At 41.0% G+C, this 18,386-nt stretch overlaps 1 protein-coding gene across 2 annotated transcripts in view; it reads left to right on the top strand.

Annotated features, from left to right (window-relative positions):
- Rsu1 (Ras suppressor protein 1) overlaps nucleotides 1-18,386 on the top strand; it is a 182,682-nt gene that overhangs the window by 12,892 nt on the left and 151,404 nt on the right. For both annotated transcript variants that reach the window (XM_047520762.1, XM_047520763.1), the window contains exon 3: nucleotides 9,842-9,892. In XM_047520762.1, the coding sequence (XP_047376718.1) occupies nucleotides 9,842-9,892 (51 nt within the window). The remainder of the gene's footprint in view (nucleotides 1-9,841; nucleotides 9,893-18,386) is intronic.

Here is an 18,386-nt window from a genome sequence, read left to right on the forward strand (position 1 = left end):
CACCTCCTCCTACCTGATCTGAAGGGGACTTGCCTTTGCCAGGGATACCTGGGCAGCTTCAGGTAGGATTCAGGGAGGAAGACTGAGGTGGAGGCAAACAGCAGCCACTCAGGAGGGAACTGAGGGAGTAGAGAGCCTGGGAAAGTGGTGTGTCATCTGTGGGGGAGGGGTGCATGGGGCCAGAGGACATACCGTGGTATCTGAAGTGAAGGGTGTGTGCAGCAATAGTGCCCAAGTCTTAGCTTTGGCACAAAAATGAACCTACAACTTAAACTTTTTGTCTTTTAGGTATCATGAAATGGCATGCCAATAGCATACCGTTAGCTAATTGTGGATGTGACCAGGGGCATATATGTTTGCCTGGTAAAACAGTGTTAGAATTAATCTGTTTCTTGTTTGGAAACAGCTTTCAAGGATTCCCTTTGCTTACCGCCTCTGAAACCATGACCGAGTTACTGAACCTCCCATGGCCTCTCTTTTTCCCCTCCTCTCAATCTGGGAGACAGGCAAGTAATACAAATACTACCTTGCAGAGTTAGTGTGAGGAACAGGTGAGTTAATAAAGTTCTTTGAACTGCACAGCTGCATTGGGAACATTAGAGATTACAGTTATTATTTCAGAATCGTCTATTGATGTCCTGGGCAAGATTGAAGTCTTCATTCCTTCTCTCATTTACTTGTTGCACAGAATCAGGTAATTGAATCCAGCCTTTTATTTTAAACATGAGGAGTTCGTGTTCTAGAAAACAAAACACCCAGTGATTTTTCTCAGGATATTGCGGCATTACAATGTACGTCTCGAACTGCTGTGAGCTGCATATTCTTTGCTTTGAGTTACTTTATGTAACTGTCATATTTTATTCACAATAGAAAGGAATTTTCTGTTCAGGTTTATACTATTTATATTTTTCTAGGAGTTTATACTGTCTTATAAAAAATGCTCCAACCAGATGCAAATATTATTTTCCCAGTTTGGGAGAAATAAAGAGTTAGAATCTAGAAACCATGATTGTACTCTCAGTTCTGAACCTAGTGTTCTGTGGAACCTTAAAAAAATAACTTCACCACTCTGGGCCATCTGCAAAATGAGGAGTTTATTTTCTTGGATTTCAAGGGTGCTATGGTTTGAATGTGTTTCTTAAAATTAATGTATGAGAAACTTCATCCCCAGTGTAGCAGCCTAGGAGATGGAACATAATAAAAGGTGGTCAGGCTCTGAGGACCCTGCCCTCATGAAGGGATCAATGTCATTATCTGGGGAGCAGGTTGTTACAAAAGTGAATGTCATTATCTGGGGAACACGTTGTCACAAAAGTGAATTTGGTCCCCTCTTTTTTTTTTGCTTTCACCCTCTCTTGCCTTTCTGCTTTCTGCCATGGGATAATGCGGTCAGAAGCCTTTGCCAGGTGAAGGCCCTTTGACCTTGGACTTCCCAGCCTCTAGAACTATAAGAAGTAAAATGCTTTTTGTTATGAATTTCCAAGTTTGTAGTATTTTGTTACAGTGTCACGAAATGGACTAAGACATAGAATTCCTTTGGCTCTGGCACTCTATAATTGTGATTTGTAAAAATATATATATATATCATATGTTCACAAAATAGTTTATGATAGAAAAGTTAGTTGATATGAACAAGGGAACAAAAGGAAAAAAGAAAAAAAAAAAGGAGAAGTTGGTATGTAGGTAGGTAGATAGATATAGAATTAAATTGACTTTGGGCCTTGAAGATTTTCTTATCCCTGAAAAACTTTCAGGCATTTCCCTTTTAATGGGAGTTTTATCTTCTTTATATCATTCACATTCTCCATATTAGGATTCTACACAGAGAGAGAGCTATATATAGATACATAACATATATATAGGGGGAGATGTTTTATGAGAATTGGCTCATGTGACTACAGTGGTCAGGAAGTTCCATGATCTGCCATCTACCAGCTGGAAAGCTTGGCAAGTTGGTAGTATAATTCAGTCCTTGGCCAAAGGCCTGAAAACTGGAGAGAGTGTGGTAGTGTGGGTTGCTGATGTAATTCCTAGTCTGAAGGCCTGAGAACCAGAAACTCTGAGGTCCATAGAGCAGGAGAAGATGGATATTCCAACTCTAGAAGAAAGAGAATTCATCCTTCCTCCACTTTTTTGTTCTGTTCTGGTCCTCAGCAAATTGGATATTGCCTCCCTACGTGGGTGAGCGTGGATCTTACTTTACTAGTCTCTTTCCAGAGCACCTCACAGACACACCCAGAAATACTTTTTGCCAGCCATGTGGGCATCCCTTAATCCAGTCAAGTTGACACACAAAATTAACCACTGTATTCTGTATTGCACCCTAGTATTTTATTTTGTCCTAATATTACAGAGTAAGTTCATTGAGGGCAGCAACTGCCTCTCTCTCACATTTCATTAGTAGCATACTTATAAGTTCAGTGTCTTGCAAAGTAGTTGTAATTGATTGAGTTTTGTTAATACCGTCCTGCTTAAACATTGACAGGAATTAATGATTGTGTCTTAGGTGGCTTACTCTATTTTTCTCTTTAATTCTCCCAGGCATCTTCAGAAGTGTAGTTTTTCTTTGTATGTTTTCCCAAAGGAAAACCATAAAATGATGTGTTTGGGCAGGAATCATGTGAGCTCTACATTTTTTAATAACACTGGTTCATGTTTCAGTGGACTCAAAGTCCCCTGTTAGTCACCAGCTCATGCAATACATGTGATTTCTCTACTCTTATGTGTAGGAAGAGGTACTGTGTTATTGTCACATGTGATAAATTGCTTTTTTGTTGAATGGAGGGGGAGTTAATTGTGGTGGATAGACCCTTTTTCTGTAAATAGTAGAATTCACTCAAGTGAGCAATGTTTTTGAAATCACTACTAAAGAGTTTCCAACCCTGCACAGTTGTGATATGAAGAAAAACTTTCTTACCACATTGAATATTTAAAAAATTTTAAATTATGAACAAAATTCAAAAGGAATGCTTTTACATTTCCGGGTGTGTTGATGAATATGATATTAGTATTTTATCTTGTTATCAAACATTTTATTGTCTGTCTTCATTTTAATATACTGTCAGAACCTGCATACTTAAGAAGATCTGAATGTGTATCCTGCTACCAAGGGTGAAATAACTTCAGCCAGGCGACAGGGGCAGGCATCTTAATCACACATCATGGAGATGTGAAATCTAAATTGTTCAGCATTGCTTCAAGGTGCTGACAGCTGACCAGCACATGAATTCCTGTGGCATCTCTGAATCAGGGCCATTTAAGGCTGTCTGTATTCATAGCCCACCCGGGTACCAAAATGGAAAAGCCATTTGGACCATCCTTAAGTTCAGATGAATTCTTCTTTGTGGTCTAGAACTTTGGGTGGATATAATTAAAATGGCAGCTTCCAGGTGCAGCTCCAGAAGGTTATATTCACCAGGCAAGCTGTAAATGGCGTCCCCTTGGAGTTGTCGAGCAAGGTGGCCCTCCTGGAACATCCCTGGAGGTGTGGTGGTTCTTCCAGGTTTTCATGCCACAAGCACCATCTACAACTGGTAAACCATTCACCTCCTGAGGATAGCAGTACCTTTTTTTCCAGTTGCTTCCATTCAGAATGCATAGTCTGTAAAGTGAACTGGTGGTCACAGTCCTGTTTTTGTGGCCAACACGACAGAACCTTTTGTGAAACCTGAAGATGATCACTTCTAGCCCGTGACAAGATTTCAGAAACTTTCCAGTCCAACATCATTTTGTGTGTTTCAAGTCTTATGTTTTTTTCTCTCCTCTGGATGTGAATGTCATTCTGTTAAACTAGAACTTTTCCTCCATCCCTGAATTGCTACCAAAGGGATAATTTGCTTCCTAATTTGCCCACTTGAAAGCTGTAGAGACCGTTTCCACTGTGCCATGTTTTTGTGATATGTGAGGTTATTTTGAAAATAAGTCTACAGTCCTCTTAGGTGCTGTGGACGTCATCCTGCTAATATTCCTCTTCTCATGCTGCCTACTTTATGTAAAAGAGGAAGGAAGAATACTTAACCAATATTGAATAATAAGATCTACTTCCAAGTTTATTTGGAAACAGTGATTCTTTTCTTAGAGTTTTAGTAAGTTGTTTGATTTTTCTGAATTTCCTTTTTCAAAATACTGACCACCCCTCTCCAGGTTCTATACCTTCTCTATATTGCAATCTGTGCTCAGATAACCCAGGATTTATTCTGCAATTTCCATTTTCCATGTGTCCTCCAGGTCCATCACCAGTGCATTGTGTGCCCTCTACCCAAAAGTGTCTCTTGATGTATCATCTATAAGAAGGAACATCTCCCCCTGAAGAGTTACTGTCCTTTAAGGTCTGCTTCTCTTGAGGCCGAGAGCCTTTATGCTATCATTTTAAGTTGTTGGTGCATGTTCTGTGTTCCCTGAATTGGATGACCACTTTTGAGAGGGATAGCAGGTATAGCCCACACTACCCCAGCCAACCTGAAGGACAGTCAGCGATGCTACTGCCAAGAGATTCTAGGAGAATCTCTGCAGTAGAGATTGATTGCCATTCTGAGCGTGATCAGTAACTATCCAATGGATAAGTGTCTGAATGTGTACTTGATCGACTTTCTGGTGAAATGACTGAACAAACCAGTTCCTTTCTGAGCACTTCCCATGCATCCCTTCTTGACTAGAGAGCAAACAATCGTAAGTCATCTATACAGTGCCAGCAGTTATCCCCAGTCCCTGCATGGACGCTTCCCTCCCAACAATCTTATTTCCCACTGTTCATTTTGGTCTGATCCAGCGTCCACCCAAATAATACACCAGAAGAGGATAGAGATAGAATGATAGGTAAGGTACATTTAGCCAATGATACATTTAACTGTGTATGCTGGCACATTTTTCCTAGTCAATTAGTTGGATTTTGAAATATATTCTACTCTGAATATGTCCATGAAAAATGGAGTGGAATATTGCTTTAGGAATTTCGATAGCAGTTGTTCTCAGTGTTCTGTTGGGGCTCATTCTTGACAGATTGTGGTTAGCAGGACCCTTAGAATATGTTATTAACACAGCAGAAAATGAGCCAGTGTGTGATTATGGTCAGCAAGGCACCGAGAGCAGGTCACTGGGTATGGCCCCCTTCCATGTCTTTGGAGTGTATGAGTAGGGTTGTTTTTGTGCTTTGAAATAACCCATTCTATTTTAGTAGATCTTTTCTTCCTTCTTTTGAACAGCACAGTTTCTGTAGGAGACTCACAATGAACCATCCATTCCCGAGTGGAAGGGAGTGGCGGGCTGTGTCAATACGTCTGTTGCTACTTGGTCTGCACTGGTCCTGGGCTTTGTGGGTTTCTCTTGATTGTGCCCAACTTAACTGCCCTCCCTGCAGATCCAGCCTGCAGGCCATTGTTGCCCTAAATCTTTTTCTCAAAGCGCTTTTATTAACTTTTTCTTTTCTGCTCTAATTTTTCTCCATCTTGCCTACTTTAGCTTGTAGTCTTATAACAATACTGAGAAAGAAAAAATACATTCCGGTGGTGTGGTCAGGGGGAAGCAGCAACTGTTTCATTAAAGAAGGGGTAAAAAAAAAGCCACTTTCTTTGTCACTTTCTTTCCTACTAAGTGTTTGTTGACAGAACAGGATGAAATGATTGAAAAGAACCAGCTTTCCCTAATTAAATCTGTCACTGTGAACTTTGCTCTTCATTGAGAAGAGCAGAATTTTTCTTTCTAATTAGTTACTTGTGATTTCTCAGGAAAAATTAAGGCAGAAGGAGATAGGAGGATTATCAGCGTTCTTTTGTAATCAGAATTGATTTCTGTGACATTCAGATGCCAGTGCGAGAGACTGCCAATTGTCAGCAAGTATTGGTTTGCCCTATCTTGGAAATAAAAACCCCTATGAAGCTGGTCTGTCGTTACCTGGAATATAAACTCTATTTCCCATCCACCCTTGTAGCGAGGTATCACGATATTACTACATTTTGATTAATGGCTGGTTAATGGCTTGTAAGTGGGCGTGCCATGTCCAACTTCTTGAAGTGTCTATAAGGAAGGAAGCTTTTCACGCCTTTCCTTCTTCCTGAGGGGAATGAAGGTGTGATGGCTGACTCCCTGCAGTCTTCTTGGACCTTAAGGTATGCCTTAGAGGATGGCTAAGACATCTTGAGATATGTCTTCATAGGTCAGCTTGTTGTAACAAAAATACCATAGACTGTGTTCTTTAAATAACAGAAAATTATTGTTCACAGTTCTGAAGTCTGGATGCCCAAGGTTAGGGTGCCAACTGATTTGTTGTCTGGTGAGGGCCTTTTCCTGGTTTGCAGATGGCCACTTTCTTTCTGTGTTCACATGCCAGAGAGAAAGAGAGAGAGAGAGAGAGAGATCATGAACATTCAGTCCACTCAGGATGGCTGAGCAGCAAGACATTGGGAATGTTCGGATTGTGTGCATAGAGAGAAACTCTTGTTTAATCCCTGTTATTTGTTTTGCTCCCACATGAAGCTGGACGTAATCTTAACTGATTCATCGGAGTCTTTTTAATCTTGCTTGGTGTCAGGGAGACTTTTGAGATTTTTTTTTTTTCTTGTCAGTTCTTACCTCAGATAGAAGAATGCTTTATCTAGCGGACAAGAAAATCTTAACTCTTACTAATAAAAATGTGTGAGGTTTTTCCACGACATCCGGAGTCTTAAACATCATATGGGAAGCTACCATTATGATTCTTTGTAAAATCCCCAGAAATACTCTTGTTCCTCTTGACCTCTTTCCTCCCTGTTCTTCTTGTTAGCTATTGTGCGACAGAAAAAGAGAGACCCTTTGGGGGTGACCTCGGATGGAATGTGGGAACAGGTGCTGGTGAGAACAGACCTGCTGATAGGGAAACTTGAATCCAGATAGGACAAGGTGGGGACACCTTGTGGAAGAGGTGGAGGAGACCTAGGCATGGGAGTCAGCATCTGAGCCCAGTGAGGAGGGCATTGGAACGGGAGGGGAGGGTTGTTACCACAGTCATGCACATACTCAGTAGTCAAAAAACTCCTAGGGTCCCCCAGGTTCGCCCTCATTAGGACTTAGCAAAACCATAGCTCAGCAGCAGAAGGCAAGCTCAGGTAAGCACCAGTGCTCAAGTGGCTCCCTGGTCCAGTCCCCAGGGTCACTTCTTAGTTGCACAGGACACATTTCATTTCCAGGTTACAAACCATCAGGACATGTGGGAGGAATCTTGGTTCCAGGAGCTTCTGGTCCATAATGTCCAATAGTGCCTCATAAGCTTTGTGAGCCTGTGGGCATCCTGCACTCTAGCCAGGCGTGGGTCTGCACATCCCTGAATGGTGGGCAAGCTGGCCCTGGGGCCCGAGAGCTGTTTCCGACTTTAAGATGGATTACTCGTGACTGTGAATTAGTACCAGACCTCCAGGCGTACTTGGAGACGAGCGCAGAGATGCCGCAGTCTTGCTGTAAGAGAACTTTATCTTATGCAGTTATATATAGGGAAAAAATAGGTAATGGTTTAAAGATAACCTAAGTAAATAGGTCAAAGGTAATGGGAACCAGAGTTCTCACTGTTAGAGAAGGAATTTAAAAACAGAATGAGTCCTGTGTGTATTGGACTCAGAAATGCTGGGGTGAACTGAAGGTTTTAATAACATAAAGACAGTAAAATCGATATTGATTTTAGAAGTGTGTGTGTGTGTGTCTCTGTGTGTGTGTGTGTGTCCCAGTTCTATCCACTGAGGTGCTGGGAGCACTGATACCCCCAATACCAGTGAGCACAACTGGTACCCGGAGTTTGGCTTACAAACCACATTGCCCGCAGAACGGAACCAGAGCTTCCTTTGTTGGAGAAATTGCTGATTCCAGGGCTGTGGCAGAGAAAGCCCAAGATGAGCCTGAATATCTGTGTCAGAAAGCAAGGATGTGCTTAAAGAACGATGGGGACGTGTCAGAAGGACTTAGAAGCCAGTGTGAATGGACACCATGTGAGACACTGTTTGAGCATCAGTATAAATAATAAGGGATCATAATCCCTTGACTAAAATAGGAAACCACCATACCATATGAAGATAAAGAAAGCCATGTTTTAAAATAAACACTGTTGCTGTTTTAGGCTGCATATTTCTTTGTCGTGGGTTGGTCCATCTTGTGCAGCGTGGGAAGATGTTCATCAGCATCCCTGCCCTCTACCTGCTGGACCAGTGCCAGCAGTAGAGATGTCATGTAACCACAGTAGGACATTTTAGATTTTCTAGATTGGGAACCTCATCAGGTTGGGCCTCTGGTGAAGGTGGTATGTTATGGCCAGAGTGTGTGTTGGAGCAAGTGTTCACCTCCCAAGGCAGGAGGCAGAGAGAGAGGGAGGGAGGGAGGGGAGGAGACCAAGGTCACTCAGACCCCTTCAAGGACATACCCACAGGAACCTAAAGACTTCCCACTAGGCCTCTTGAAGGTTCACAGCATCTCTCAGTGTCACTACCCTGGGGACCAGACCTTCAGGATGGACCTCTGGGGGGACCCTCATCCTGACCCTAGCAAGGACATAATGCAAAATGATATGACTTGCAGTTTACCCAATCGGTTGTCCATGTCAAGGAGAGAGAGGGCCTCAGATGAAAGGAGGGGAAGGCTCTGACTGCACGCAGCCTGGACTAGGAACAGGATCCTTTTTATAAATGCAGCGACTGTGGCATTTATGGGGTGCGTGCTGATGATCATGATGTGTCAGTCAACTTTTTTGGTTTTGATGGTTAACTCTGGTGGCGTAGGGGGATGTTTTGGTCTATAGAAAGTATGCCCTCAAATTGTATCAGGCATCGGGCCAGCTGGATCCCAGTGGTTCAGGCCAGGACAACAGATCTTTGGATTATATTTTGAACTTTTCTATCACTGTGTGATGCCATTAAAACAAACAGACAAAAAGCATACAAACACGGTAGTCAGGAGTGATCCATACTCATTATTTCCTAAGTGTGCTGGGATACAAATCCAACATTGAGACTGTTCCTGAAAAAAACACTTTTTTTTTTCTCATTATTCCTTTAAGGAAAAATCTCTAATGCATTAAAAGAATGTTCATATAGAAAGAATATTGGAAAAAATTCTACATCTCTTTTTTATATGAATATTGTACAAATATACATAAATGCTGCCCACAGTGAAGTTTTAGAATCCAAAGTGGAAGGCAGGTGCCTTTTTCCTTCTCTCTCTCTTTTGAATTTGTGTGGATCTGTGTATATTTTCTTTCTTTATAGTTAGAAAAAAATATTATTTTGCAAATCTAATCTCACTGAGCAGTTTTCAACATAATAATGTTTGAAACTGGCAAGCAGTCTGAGTTTCAAATCGAGGCTTCAAAACGTCAAACAAAATATGTGTAGAGGAAATCATGGAGGGCTTTTCCCCTGATCATGTGATCATGCCTGGGGAGTTTCTGGATGGAAGGTGGACGTAGATTGAGTAGCACGCTGCTTGTCTATGTTAGAGGATATTCCTGTTTCAATATGGTGGATTTGAAGCATAGGTGAGGCCTCCACCCTTGGTTTCTTCTGAGTGGCCCATGTTTTGGAGATGGATGGCCAACATTAGGCTTCCAGACCAGGTTGCCAAGCACAGCTAAGTGGCCCTTCTAACGTTCGAACCTGTGACATTAATCTCATTAACTCTAACTTGCTATGCTAATTGCACTGTTGATTGCATGACTTTTCTTCATTTGGTTTAACATTTAGCAGATAGTCTTATGTGAATCAAGCTTCTGTTTTAAGTGGTACCAGTTCCACCTGTGAAGACAATTTAGCAGTTTACCTGCTAGGGGCACAAGCATAATTTAGATACATTTCCTGAATGTGATTTTTGTTTTTTCTGTTTCTTTTTACAGTCTCCTTAGCCCACATCACGCAACTGGTCCTCAGCCACAATAAACTCACAAGTAAGTTAACTTTCTCATTTTTATTACAAAGTTTCTCGCTTTGGGACAATGTTATGGTACTGCTGATTCTGTTGTTAACTTTAAAGAAACTATTGACAAATGATTGTTTGGGGAAACTCAAAGTTTATTTAGGTGACAACTAAGAAATATGAGCATAATGTCTCCCTGTATTTTGTAGTTGACTTTGTTTCTATCAGAGAGCTCTTTTCTTCATAGAAAATATGACACTGTTTTTCTGGAAGTGACTCCACTCAGGGGTGGCAAAAGTCACGGTGCCCAGAAATGCTGGACCATTGGTTAACATTTCATGAAAAAAATTTACTTGTCAAAAGTAAGAGTTCTTTCATTTTTGTCTGTGCTTCTTCCTCAAGAGAGGAAGACAACTATTGAATAGGTTTTCCTTCCCTGCTTGATGAGGGGAAAGAAACCACAAAATGGTCAGTTTCCGTACAGTTGCATCTGCATTTTAAAAAATGTTTGAGGCTAGTCCCTTGCCCACCTAAAACTTCTCTTAGACATGAACAGTGTCGTGGTACGGTGAACATGCAGTGGAATTAATACCTGTTTTAATAAGAATAGCTTAGGTAAGTGATGGGCTATTTTATTCTTAGTGCTGTGGCTTTAAAAGTTTTAATGACAGGGATCCTCTCTCCTTGCTCATTCCTAATTGACTGTCACTTCTTCGAGCTCGCCATATTTCCTGCAGACTTGAATGATTTTCTAATCATGTGGCAAGAATTTGTTCGAGTGCTTTCCGAGTCCAATGAAGTTGAGCAGAGTGTCATGTTGAGGGATTTGTGTTGTGAATTTATGTGTGTGTGCATTATATGTAGCTTGGAGCAGTGTCACAGAGCTGTTGATTATGGAGAATCAAGAGTGGCAGAGAAGGAGGGCCCCCCCATGTGCAGGAAACAGGCAGATTAGCTCATTTTTAGCCACAGTGTATATTTGTGCAGCAAAGGCGGAGTGGTACAGTGGTCACATTTAAGTGGCAGTAGCCCCAGAAGCTGAAAGTGAGAACTGCAGGTCACTTGTGAACATTGTAATCGGCAACTTGTGAGTTCCGTTGTTTTTGTGGCAGATGGTCCTGCTGTCCATGGAGACCCTAACCCCAGTTGTGAGGGAATTTGCTGTTTGTTTTGAAGGGTGGACCACACGATATCTAAATTCCTCAAGACAGCAGAAATTCTTGACACTCTTCTTTGCACAGTTTATCAAGGTATTGCTTAGCCGATGAGCTTACCATTGATAGATCTGTGTCATTATTGTTACAAACCAGATTATATTGAGGCATGAAAGACAGACCTGCCTTATTCCTATTACATCATGCATTGATCTGTTCTTTAAAAAAATCTTTCAAATAGTTGGAGTTTATTTCTTTTTACTTGTCTGCAGAGAGAGAAGTCTCAGGAATCAATGGATCAGTTTCTTTCTCCAGGCCTATAATATTAGATAAGTGTAGAGGGGCATAAATAAGAAGTTAAATGGTGTTGGCTCTTAAGGAGGCCATTGACCGTGAAAGAAGCCAAACTTCATATTTCTCCCCTCCCTGTTCTTTTTATTGTTCTTTGTTTTTCCTCTCCATTTGAGACACTCTTGACCTAATCCAGTAAACTCTAATTATCGTCTTGGTAAATTCAGTTTCAAGCCATTGCAAGTGGAGTCAGTGACACCCAATCTGTTCCACTAAGGTCAAATTAGCATCTTTTACTATTTTTCTGGCATTTAAATGAATGACTTTGCTATGGTTTTTCAAGTGTTTATAGTAAATATGTCCATTTGATGGAAATATAAATATGCATTAAATGTAAGTGGCTGAGCACACCCTCCTGTCACTTTTCCGTCTAATCAGTGTCTTTCATTTTCCATTGTTTTTAATAGGGACTGGCTGACAAGGCTACATTAAAACCACTGGGACTCAAAAGATAAACCCCCCGGCACCCGTTTTTATCTCGCTAAAGTATTTGTGTTTTTCTCTTGCCCTGCCAATTACTCTGCTCTCTGACATTTCCGCTTGGTGCTTTACAGAATGAGTGACTAGCGTACTCAAGCCGAGGCCTCGATCTGGGGACACTGTTTGACTCCACTTACTTGAGTTAATATCTGCAGGGGCATCTGATCACTGTGGCACTGGGCTGAAGTCCCTTTTCTCGCTGGCGGTTTTGACTTTGATAGGTAGTACACACAAGGCCACAGGGAAGCCAACTGTGGTCTGCGTGATCCTGAAATTCTCCAAGATTTCGCGGGCAGAAATTCTTGAAGTTGTCTGTAGGCACGTAAAAGTATTTCAAGGTTATGAAGCTAATCACTGTTTGAGTTTCATCATTATTATCATAAAACTGTTTAATTTAAACCTGGGGTACTAGGGCTGCGTTTGATGGGTTTGGTGAAGTTGGTGGGGAAACTAATGTCGGTGGCAACTTTCCCAGATTTGCATACATGATGTAGTCAAGGAGATGGAAGGAAGGAGCAAATGGATCTTTCACTTCTGTCTTGCTTCTGTGATTGGCCAAGTGGGGGCTGGGAACGCAATAGGGGAGCTTTCTGACCCAGTGGGTGGAGTTTCAGAGTGGGTCCTTTTATTTATATTATTTTGCCTTTTTGTATTTTTTTTTTTTTTTTTTTGCAGTGCTGGTGATAGAAGTGGGGTCTCATGCATGCTAGGCTACACCCCCTGCCCCAGAGTAAAGATCCTTTCAGTACCTCTTTGCCTCAGTGCCTGTTCACAGCGGTGCACACGCCTAGTGCCAGGTGCTCTCTGCCTGACCTCCAGCAGCTGCGCTGATCTGCCCCACATCCCAGCCAGCCTTCTTCCCCACAGCTCCTGGAGGAAGACCATCTCTCCCCTGTGCACCTGTGCTCTCTTCCCGCCTGCCTTTCCTACTTCCATCTGGAGCAGCTTTTCCGTGTCCCCTCTTGGAGGCCCTGACAGTTCTGCTCCACTTGACATCTCTCTTCCCAGCCCCTACTGGGTGTAGGTTCCTCTGCTCCAGGGCAGTTCCTTGTCTTGGAAAGACTTCATGTGCGACATGTTTTGTCTCTCTCCCCAGTAGAGTCGTTCAGTTCCTTTGAAAGCAGGAACCATTTCTTACTCTGGTTTTGCACCTGCTGCTGAGCACATAGAGCTTTCCAGTTACTTCCTGTGCAAACTGGAGGAAGAGGAAAGATGACAGGGAATACCAAAGAGGAAACAAAAATGGGGACTGTCGGGACCAGGCAGTTCCTTGGGAATTCACTGGTACAGGGACTCGAGTGGACCTGGCTGCCACAGACTTCTGTTTTTTACTGTCATGTGTTCATTTCAGAGGTGGTAGACTGTGAGTACCCTGAAGAAATGTTGTGTTAGGTTCTAGAAGCTGATGTCTGTTTTAGCCAGCTTTTTTTGTTGCTGTGACCAAAAGACCTGTCAACTATTTTAGAGGAGGAGAAGTTTATCTGGGGCTCATGGTTTCAGAGGTCTCAGTCCTTAGGTGACCAGCTTTATAGCTCTGGGCATGACGTGTGGCAGAACATTGTGTTGGAAGAGTGTGGCAGAGGAAAGCAACTGGGGACGTGGCACCAGGAAGCAGAGAGAGATTTGTTCACCAAGAACAAAATGCATACCCCAGAGGCACACCTGCAGTGGATGCCCCCTCCAGCCACACCCACCCTGCCTACAGTTACCACCCTCTTAATCCCTACCATGGGATTGATGCACTGATTAAGTTAAAACTGTCTATACCCAATCATTTCACCTCCAAACCCTCTTGCATTGTCTCACATGTGAGGTTTTGGGGACACTTTTATATCTAAACTGTAACATTGTCACCCTTACAACCACTGGGGTCCTTTCATAATTGAGGGGGGATGCTATGATGACTTTAGGGTACACCCAAGTATCCCTAGGTAGGTGGCTGGGATCACAGCCACACCGGGAGTGCTCTTCCCTCCTCAGTAGCCCTCCTGGGCTTGGCTGGGTTCTCACCCGGTCTTACTTTTACTACTCTGGGTCTCACTGGGGGATAGGGTTGTTCCTCTTTCATTCAAAATTAGTTTTGTATATGTAAGTCTCCAAATTATTCACTCATTTCCTCATACAATTAATTAACTAATTGTAATTTCTTGTGGTTAGAAGCCCCGTCTTCTACTCATTTTGTATCCCACCCCCACAAGAGTACTGAGAACATTTTAAACATGAAATAGGCACTCAGTACTGGTGAGTTAATGGATTGATAAGCTGGTGAGCTGTGGGAAGTCCCAGCAGTCTGAGATGACACACCCCAGGGCCTGCAGGTTCCAAAGGTCATCTTTTTGTGTCTCTGTGCTCTACCCTTCCCGAAGCCCCTTGCTTTGGTGGTTACCTTGCCTGACTTAACAGCTCTAAATCTTTATCAGTCATCTCGTTAATCTGATCCATGCGTTTGATGGTATTTGGGAGTGTCAGCTTTGTAAATGTTTTTCTCCTTTTTTTCATTTTTTAAAAGAAATTTCTTGTGGAGACAATCATTTTAAAAATTGTCCACTAGAGGTCACTGTTGAGATACGCATTTTCCATCCCCCTCAGGTCTGGCACCTAAAGATTAAAAACCAACTTTGTGGTGTGAAAGGACATATTTTGCAGGCTGTTTGGCTCAGTTCTGTATCACAGGACATGTTGGTGTTGCCATTTACATAGTACATTTTTTATCATATTTTTGATAGGTACATCCTATAGAAAGAGGTATGTTGTTTTTTTTTTGGCTCCTAAAATTAAAAGTATATATTTGGTTTCATGTATCATTTTTTAAGTGTTTTTATGGCTACTTTCCTGAGTTAGAAACAGTTCTTCATTTTCCATTATCTTTAAATTGGAAGAAGTGAAGTACTTTCTATAGTATTTTGTATTGGGCATTTGTGAGTTTGACTTTTTTCAGCCTGTGGAAAAAGGTTAAAAAATTTTTATGTATGTAATCAGATTTTAATTCAGAAACAAATGTGAAAAAAAATTTTAAGTGTTCATTTTGTGCATATTTATATTGATTTTTATACTACTAAATGTCATTATATAGGAAAGACTATAAATTATGAAATGTATGTTACATCACTGATTAAAACTGTCTTTGGGAATTAATTTTTTAACATGAAGCTTTTTATTTTAATTTGAATGTAACTTTATACCTATAGCAACACTCCTATGCAAATATTAAAAGCACCTTAAGTAGGGCAAAATGATTTTTTATTTTATGACCCATGCATTTTGAGAATCAAGCCCTCATTATTTTTTGCAGTGAATACAAAGATTATTTTTTGTTCCCTTCAGATGTTGAGTAGCCCCTCATTTATGTAAACCTTTCAGAGGATGGTCTCTGAATAAAATTGTTTGGTTTTGTACTTTGAAATATTAAAGCACTTTATTTTTTCTTCCTTTATTTTATTTATTTATTTATTTATTTATTTATTTATTTATTTATTGTGGTGCTAGGGATAGAACCCAGGGCCTCATGCTTGCTAGGCGAGCACTCTGTCACAAGCTATACCTCTAGTTCCATGCTTTGAACTTTTAACTATTATGTAAAGCCTTCTCCTGAGGTATTTTGGCATTTGTACCTGCCATGTCAGGTATTAGCTGTGATTAAATCTTGTCATTTAATGTATTGGAAATGACCAGGAAGGTGGTAAACCTAAGCTTTATGGGAAAACATGAGTCTTTTAAAAAGCTGTTTCTTATTAGATATAGCTCATGTATGAATTTGATATTATAGTGAATAAGAAAATATTAGAATATTTTGTTCAGTGCTTTTAATATTTCTTTACCAAGGGTAATTTCCAAGTACATAAAGAAGTTAAGATAAATACTTTTGGATTTTATTCAGATGTATACATTGATAGACTAGCTACCATAGTCTTACTATGAATAAAGCAGCATTTTTAATATGAAAATGTTGCATTGTCAAACTTTGCAGATCCAGTTATAATGAAGAAAATTGAGCAGTTTTTTTCTTAAAAAATGTGCTAAATTGAAAACCTTTTCTGTAGACATAATGGATTGTTGGGATGAGTGAGAAAAATTAACTGTCCCAATTCACAAGAATGACCTTCACCACTCTCCCAAGACCTTGCTCTTCCAAAGTCTCTAGTTATTCCCTCTTTCATAGATTATTTGTCATCCTTTATGCAAAAGTTCTTGTACCTCGCTTGTATGAAATTAAACTACGAGGGAAATATGCAAAATAAATTGTCTCTGTGTCAGGAATTTATCTTGTGACAATATCAAAACAACTTGCTGTTTGCATTTTAACAGTCTAAATGTATTTATAATACAGAGGTTTTGATCAATAGCTTATTTTTTTAATTAGTGCACATTTATCAGTTTGTTACTGTGCCAGCATTTGAAGGATTGAAGTTGGAAAAATGTATACTTAGTATTTTTGAGTCTGACAGCTATTAATTAAACAATATCTATCTGTTGGTGCCAGTAGGCAGGTTACCTTGAAAAATTGCCTGCATTTGGGAGTATGCTGTTATTTTTGGCGTTAGTAAGGAAGCACGTGAGATCATCACATGGGAGTCTGTTGGCCCAGTGGTCCAGACCAGTGCAGGCCATGGCCAGTGGGTGACGTGGAGACACTTCTCCACGGTCTCCACCCTCAGCTGACAGACCATGGCCCTTTATGATTCCTTTGTTGCCAGCCCACCCACCAAAGTGTGCCTCTTCTAGAATCACCTTTGCTGGGAGCCCGCTCTGTGCTAAGAGGAAGCTAGCACAGAGTATTCCTTCTCCCTCAGTGTATTTTTAAATGGAACAATGTCAGTCGTGACATGATGAGAACGGTGGCAGACTGTGGAGAAAATAAGGTGGGATCAGGTGAGCCTGTCACTTTCCAAATTATAACTCGTCCATTCGGGGGGCTGATCTTGAAAAGCATTTGCTGTTTACCATAGAACACCTGTCAAACAGAATTGACTTAATATCAGAATATTATCTGTGTGTGGTATGTAGTCTGTTGCTCCTAAGGCCATGGCCAACAGGACAATGTGAGATTAAACTAAGCACAAGAGAAACTTATAGAATGAAGAGACGCAGTAAGCAGAGATCTGAGAGGCTGCTGCTGGAGTATCATGCCATACTATTTTACAGTATTTTTTGTGGGTAACAAAAACAAGTAGAAGGAGTACACTCTAAAATAACGGGAGGAAGTTTAGTCTAGCAAACGTGTAAACTAGTAACGGTGCTTGGTTATCATGGTCCGTACCATGCACCGTGCATCATCGTGTACGCTGTCCTTTCACATGATTGGCAGCACAGGTTTATTTGCACAGCATCACCACAGACACGTGATGAATGGGTTGCTGTCGGATGTTACGCTGGCTCCCCTGTCCCTGGGTGATGGGATTTTTTTCAGCTCTGTTGCAGTCTGGGGGACACTGGCATGCATGCAGTCCGTTGTTGACCGAAATGTTCTTATGTGGTTCATGACTGGATTTAAATTTTTTGTTGACTCTCTTCTAATTAATGTGGTGTGAGTAGCGAGCATGTGTAGAATAGGGCAGCGTGGATGTCCTAAGAGGTGCAGTGATTAGTTACTTATATTCTTTAGAGCATTTCTTCTTAGCTTTTCTTTTTTTGTTGTTGTTTTTTAATTTTCTATTTTGTAGTTATAGATGGACAGCATGCCTTTATTTTATTTGTTCATTTTTCTTAATGTGTTGCTAAGTATCATACCCAGTGCCTCACACATGCTAGGCAATCACTCTGCCACTGAGTTACACCACTAGCCCCCCTTCTTTTCTTAAGTCACTGACTTTTTAAAAGAATAAAGACCGTGGTCATGATCCATAAAGAAATGCACATAAGGGTTATAATTTCAGTGGGTCTGTGGGTCTTGTTAAGCCCATCCATGAATTCTCTAGGGGTCTGTGTGACTCTGATGCGGGAAGATAGCACTAGTCTATTTGCAAAGCAGATGTAGTGATTCTGTTTCTTAAAGATGTTTCCTGGAAATTCATACAAAACTTTAAGAAGGTGAGTTTTAACGCAGTGTGGAACTCATTCTTGATGGCTTTTAAAAAACGTTCATAGTCACCACCTTACTTATCTGCTTGAATTTTTGTGTTTTTAAATAAGAATTTGTACTCTCATAACCCCCATCTTGAATGGAATGTGTGTGTGTGTGTGTTGTACATTTTGAAACTCCAATAAAATCCTTGAGAATGCTTTTTCCATCTCAGTTTTTCTTTCTCTTGTCAGTCAGCCTAGAAGGACAAAACCACTCTGTTATGATTGACTATCATTTAACAAACCTGTTGACCTCATTTTTTGTTATTTTCATTCTAACACCTCTTTTGGTTTTTGCTGTTCCTTTAGTTTTCCCCCTGCCTATACATTTCTTGTCCTAGTTACTTGATGAGTTTCTTATCTGAAACTGTCTGTCCCTCTCTTGGAATCCTGCTCATACACAGCAAGCTTAGAAGAATTCCCATCTTTTGCAGAAAGCCCTCCTTTCCTGCAACTGAACCAGCACTGTGTGGGAAATAA

Source organism: Sciurus carolinensis, chromosome 12, assembly GCF_902686445.1.
Source record: "Sciurus carolinensis chromosome 12, mSciCar1.2, whole genome shotgun sequence".
In the NCBI taxonomy this organism is placed as follows: Eukaryota; Metazoa; Chordata; class Mammalia; order Rodentia; family Sciuridae; genus Sciurus; species Sciurus carolinensis.